At 45.4% G+C, this 5,381-nt stretch overlaps 1 protein-coding gene across 1 annotated transcript; it reads right to left on the bottom strand.

The window, feature by feature from the left end:
- Positions 1-2,589: 2,589 nt before the first annotated feature.
- Positions 2,590-4,390, bottom strand: LOC124669708 (cyclin-D5-2-like). The gene is made up of 5 exons (XM_047206276.1): positions 4,103-4,390; positions 3,918-4,004; positions 3,496-3,817; positions 3,271-3,407; positions 2,590-3,189 (listed from the first exon to the last, which is right to left on the bottom strand). The coding sequence occupies exons 1-5, from the start codon at positions 4,388-4,390 to the stop codon at positions 2,974-2,976; spliced, it is 1,050 nt and encodes a 349-aa protein (XP_047062232.1). The 3' UTR covers positions 2,590-2,973.
- Between the last annotated feature and the right edge of the window lie 991 nt (positions 4,391-5,381).

Here is a 5,381-nt window from a genome sequence, read left to right on the forward strand (position 1 = left end):
CCATACCTCATCACTCTCCTAGCTTTCTTTTTCAATGTATGACATGTACATTTATGCCCCCAGGGTAATTTTTCATGTGGGGTAAATGCCTGTTTTATTCAACAAATTATTCTAACTAACTCAATGTTAACTAATTTTCTTTAATAAAATTCTAGCTTTTTCTACCGATTAATCAATACATGGTCTAGAAAAAAAAAAGAGTGGTTCTTTGCCTGGTCAGGCAGCAGGCAGCCAGCCGGCCAAGCCAGTGAGGTGGCCACACACTCCTAGGTGGTAGTGTAGTACTCTTTTGAACCAACAGAATTCTAACCAAGCTTTGTCCCCAAGCCTGTTTTTGACCGCGTTGGTGACTGAGAAGGTATACTGGTATTTTAATCCTTTTGCCAGGATTCTGATCTCCATCCATCCAACAATGGGCAATCCAGATTCAGAAGGGAGGCAGATAGTATATTCTCTCTGCACTTCAGATGCAAGTTACCACTGGTCGATGGACCATGTATTGTATGGTTATCTCTTGGCTAGTCACCTCAACATTGTAACAGTTGATTTCTCCAAGAACAATCTTCCAAATTGTTTGATTTGATCAGCTCTGTTCTTCTTGACTGGCTCGATTTCTGAGGTCTTGAAGATGATAAAAATTAAGGGTTGGATTGGACAGAATGAAAATCAATGTGTCATATGCTGACTCTAGGAACCAGGTCTGGAAGGTGTCCAGATCTTTATATTATATATTGTAGCTAGGATGATATAAAATAAGTTTGCCAGCTACAAAATTATGATCAAGACGAAACATTGTATGCTCTAGATAACTGTTTTGCATGGTACTCCTATAGGTTAATCTGGATCTTAAATAGGATCAGGATTGGAGTGGTCCTAGTAGTACTGTAGAAGCCTGATGAACAAGCATATACTCCCATATCACAAACTATGTTGTTCTGAAGGATCATGTAAGGTTAATATGCTTCTGTAAATGAGAACAACCGTGAACACCTTGACATTTTTCTTAACTGGGATTTAAATTTGATAATGAAATTTTGGATGCTCGACATAAGACGTCGTAGTAATTATCAAAAGTAACACCCTTGTAAGTTGTGACATTATATTATTCCCAGAAAACAAGTAACTAGAGTTCCATCTTCCATGCACTAGCCTAATTAAATGGAAGTTCCTTAAAAAACTCATTGGGAAAAAACTAATATTTGAGAATAGCAACATTTGTTTCCATGCTCCAATGCAAAGATCCCCTTTTCCTTTTTATAGCAACATTAAAGAAAGAAAACTGAGCGAGAAAGAAAGATGGAGGGGTTGCATGCATACTTGCATTGGAGGAGGCATGCATGGATGGATGGTGATGGTGATGCCTCAGAAAGTCACTCCATTGCCCATGGGGCATTTTCATTGCATGCAGATGCAGGGGCAGGAGGAAAAGATGCAAAAGCTCTTTTTACCAGCTGTAAGGCAATGTGCAATGTAAGACCTGCATTAGTTAGTGGATGAGGCCAGAAGACCAGCTTTAGGGTTTAGGGGTTAAGCCAAGAAGAGCAAAAAAAGGCCAGTGCATATGAAAAGATACCATCATTATTGTTTATATGGAAGTGGTAATATTATTTGGCATGTGTATGTTCATCTTTCCTGCAAGAGATTCTTCAGCAGTCTTGGCACCTTCTAGTCGTAGTGCCTTCACTGAAGAATATGACATTAGTTGTGTAATATTTGAAGTTTCATTTATGATTTATGTAGTTAGTGAATCTGCAAAACTGAGCACATGTGTTAGTTAATTATCTCATACTAGACTCTTGGTCTATCAAGGAATCATAGGGTTTTTTTTCTGAAAGACTTCCTATTATCTAACACCGAGCCTTTTTTCGTTCTTCCGCTGAACTTTTGTGGTGTGCTTCACTAAGTGTTTGAAATGCCAAACTCAGGTGGTTAATGTTTAGGCAATTATTGATAGAAAGTAGCAATCTCATGTATCTTGTGCACTAATACCATTCATGCACAACACTTGTCGCTCTTCGAGCAGCACAAACTGATGAAATGCTTTTCACAACATGCCCAACAATTGCAAAAAGGATACAATGTACTTATCGATCATAATTGACAAGAGCTTTCTTTAGATACCACCCATTATTTTACTACATTTCAAATGCAACGCAAATGTTCTTGTTTGTTGCAATGTGGAATGCAAGTGCTGTAACAGGAAAAGGTGCCTTGGATACTCATCCCTGCTAAAAGGAAGCTGAAGAGAAGAAAACATTGGCACAGGTATGAGTGAATGGCACTGAAAAACCTGCAGCTGCAGCTGAGCTGAACAAGAAACCCACAGGTCATCAAAGGCCTGCACACACACACACAACTGCAGGCACACACATGCACAAAATGCAATCTGATCCCATTTCTCAAGAACAGAAGCAGATGTTACACAAGTTACAACCACTCCCCAAGGAGATCGTCACAAACCAATGTTGTAACCCATGCATGCAAGTGCAGTGCATCTGAGTGGAACACCACTCCTCACTGATCTACACATCCACTTGCAGAAAACCTTTTCCCTTGGCTGGCTCTACAAACAATGGCCAGCCCCTCAGCCTTTCAGTGCTACTGCTGCATCTAGCAGCATCTCACCATATGCAATGCAAAGATGGCATCCACAATGGCATAACCAAACCAGTGCACATTTTGGGTGAATTTCACAGGAAATGTGCTCCATTTGGGGACTTGAAATGAGGCTCCACTGAAGCTCTCCTCTCCTCAGGAAAAGCTCAGCCCTTATCTTTGCTCATCTCTTACCCCTCCCACAAACCAATCCAAACCAATCCAACAGCATTGACAATGCCAACCATAGCAATGACAATGGCTGAAAGAATCTAACCAAATTTGATGGTGGAAAAACAAAAAGGAAGATCAAAGCCAAGTCCCCCACTTAGACATCTGACAAAAAAAAAATTGCGTGTCTCCGGCGGTGCTAGCTTCTCAACGGATTCCCGGCAGCTCCAACCTGATCCGCTTATTCGTTTCCGACACGGCTGCCATGAAGGCGGCGGTGTCAGCAACATCATGAACAAGAAGAGAATCATATGTACTGGTGGCAGCTTCATTGGAGTCTGAACATGGCAGTGATCTCTTGCAATTGCTCATCCTGTTTCTCAAGTTCCCAACCATCATGCTGTAGCAGGCATGTACATGCTCCTGATCAATGAAACAAACAAAAGTTGATCACGTCTGTTGATCAAAAGGATGCAACAAGATCAATTGATGTGTGCAAGAAACCTTCTCAATGTGGCAGGATGGAGATATATTGCCCATCTTCGTCTCCAGTGCTTCTCTGGTCAGCAGAGCTCCATAGGATGCAGCCAAGATTGCAGCTGCAGCCACAGTGGATGGTCTGTAATCCAGCACACTGCCGGCTGCATGGACACAGCACAAATCAGTCAGACAAAATGCAAGAAAAGATTTGATTGTGATGTGTGTGAAAGTAGAGGAATATGAACGAACCTTCGGCTGTGGCAAAGATGAACCCGATGGACTTGAGGGCGACGCGGGCGGGGTCATGGCCGTCATCGCCGCCGCCGCCGCCGTGCCGGTCGAGCCGGGAGGAGAAGCAGGGGAGGTAGTCGAATGGCGTGACGGCAGCCATGCGCCAGCCGAGCGTGGACAGCAGGAGCAGCTCCATCCGGCGGACGGAGTCGGAGCAGAACTCGTAGCCCCCGCCAGCGTCGAGCTCCGACAGCGCCGGCGCGCCGTACTCCTCCATCTTGGCTGCCACGGACACGCAGGCCACGGACAGGAGCCGCGCCGCCCACGGCATGGCCGCCCTCTGCAGCACCAATGCACCACGTCATCCTCCCGTCCCGTCCCCAAGAAAACAGATATGTTACATTTGTTTTACGGCGGCGGTGGCGGTGATTGGTTATTACATCGACGCGTCGCCGGAGGAAGAAGCGGTCGAAGTAGGCGATGGCGAGGTACGCCGTGCGGTGGCCGAACCCGAAGCACCCCCGCGTCTGCAAGTGCAAATCAGATGCCTGGCGTCAGTGATCGATCGATCCTGGCATCAGTCAATCAGCAAACTAATCGAGAGAGTGGGGAGCTGAGTGCTCACTTGGAGGATCCATTTGACGGCTGCGAGGCGCGCCTGGCGGAACCAGTCCTCGGAAGCGGCCGACGAGCAGTCAGCATCACCAGAATCAGAGGAGGAGCAGAAGCTGGCCTCCTTGGAGACCAGCTGCTCCACGTACTCATTGTCGCCGTCCTCGTCCTCGGCGGCGGCCGCACCGGCGTAGAACGAGAATAGGTCGCCGTCGTCAACGACTCCGTCCCCGAGGTCGGCGCCGTCTTCGGGGCAGGTGAGCGAGAAGGCGCAGGACGAGCAGTCCTCCATCGCCGCCATCTCGCGCGTCCCGCCTCTAGCTACCTACCTAGTACAGTCAGCTAGTCACTGACCTGCCGTGCTGAGGTACCTTAAGCTTAAGCAAGAAGCATGAGCGAGCGAGCGAGAGGCGACGCTGCTACGGCGGTCAGCGGAGGCGGCGGCGGAGGCCGGACCTGGAGCAGAGTGGGGAGTGAAGTGAGACCGAGAAGGAGGCTCCTCCCCTCTATTTAAGTGGCTCTCGTTTCATTAAAAATTTCATCTTTTTTACTGCTCTTTATCCATTGTTTTTACTACATCTAGCCATTTGCGATTGTTACAGCTCTGGTAAGTCCGACTGAGATGAGATGAGATGAGATTCATGAATAATGAGGAGTACGTTGGTACTGCGTCTGAGTGAATCTAAAGTGTATCCGTGTATTTACGCATCTGTCATCAAGAATTTATTAGCCGCGCTATTTATTTACTGCGAGATGATGCTAGAGCCAAAATAAATAAACACATAATGGTCGTGTTAGTACTGTCGCCAGGACGTCCTCTCCGCCGGAGCACGGATCTGGTTGTTCGGATACGGAACAAAGGACGAAACGAAACCAACATTATGTGCTTTCAATTTCTTCTGATACTTAAGTATGTTCATTTTATTACTTCCTCCATCTACAAATAGATATCCGAGGTTTATCTAAATTTAGATGCATTTATACACTAAAAAATGTTTAAATAAATTTAATTTTAGATAAACTTGCGACATTTTTTTTGACATAGGTAGTATTTCTATTTTATAAGCAGATAGAGATCGAGGACATAGAATTTGCATCATACAATGCACCTATATCGGATAACATTTTTCAACAAATAAAATATATTAAATATCTTTTAAAATGAGGCAAAAGACTAGTCATTTTATTAAGTAATGGGAAGAGAGTTGGATGGTGCCGCACCGATCAAAGATCTCCGGGACCGAGACTCTCCCTCCCAGTTAAAGATGTCGCGCACGCCGCCGAAGAGTTGA

The sequence above is a fragment of the Lolium rigidum genome, chromosome 7 (assembly GCF_022539505.1).
Source record: "Lolium rigidum isolate FL_2022 chromosome 7, APGP_CSIRO_Lrig_0.1, whole genome shotgun sequence".
Lineage (NCBI taxonomy): Eukaryota > Viridiplantae > Streptophyta > Magnoliopsida > Poales > Poaceae > Lolium > Lolium rigidum.

Excerpts from the sequence above, each read along its gene's own strand:
- LOC124669708 (XM_047206276.1), bottom strand. The coding sequence starts at position 4,390 with ATGGCGGCGATGGAGGACTGCTCGTCCTGCGCCTTCTCGCTCACCTGC. Across the intron at positions 3,818-3,917 it reads TCCTCCGGCGACGCGTCGAT|AGGGCGGCCATGCCGTGGGC; the intron begins GTAATAACCAAT and ends TTGGTGCTGCAG. Across the intron at positions 3,190-3,270 it reads CATCCTGCCACATTGAGAAG|GAGCATGTACATGCCTGCTA; the intron begins GTTTCTTGCACA and ends TTCATTGATCAG.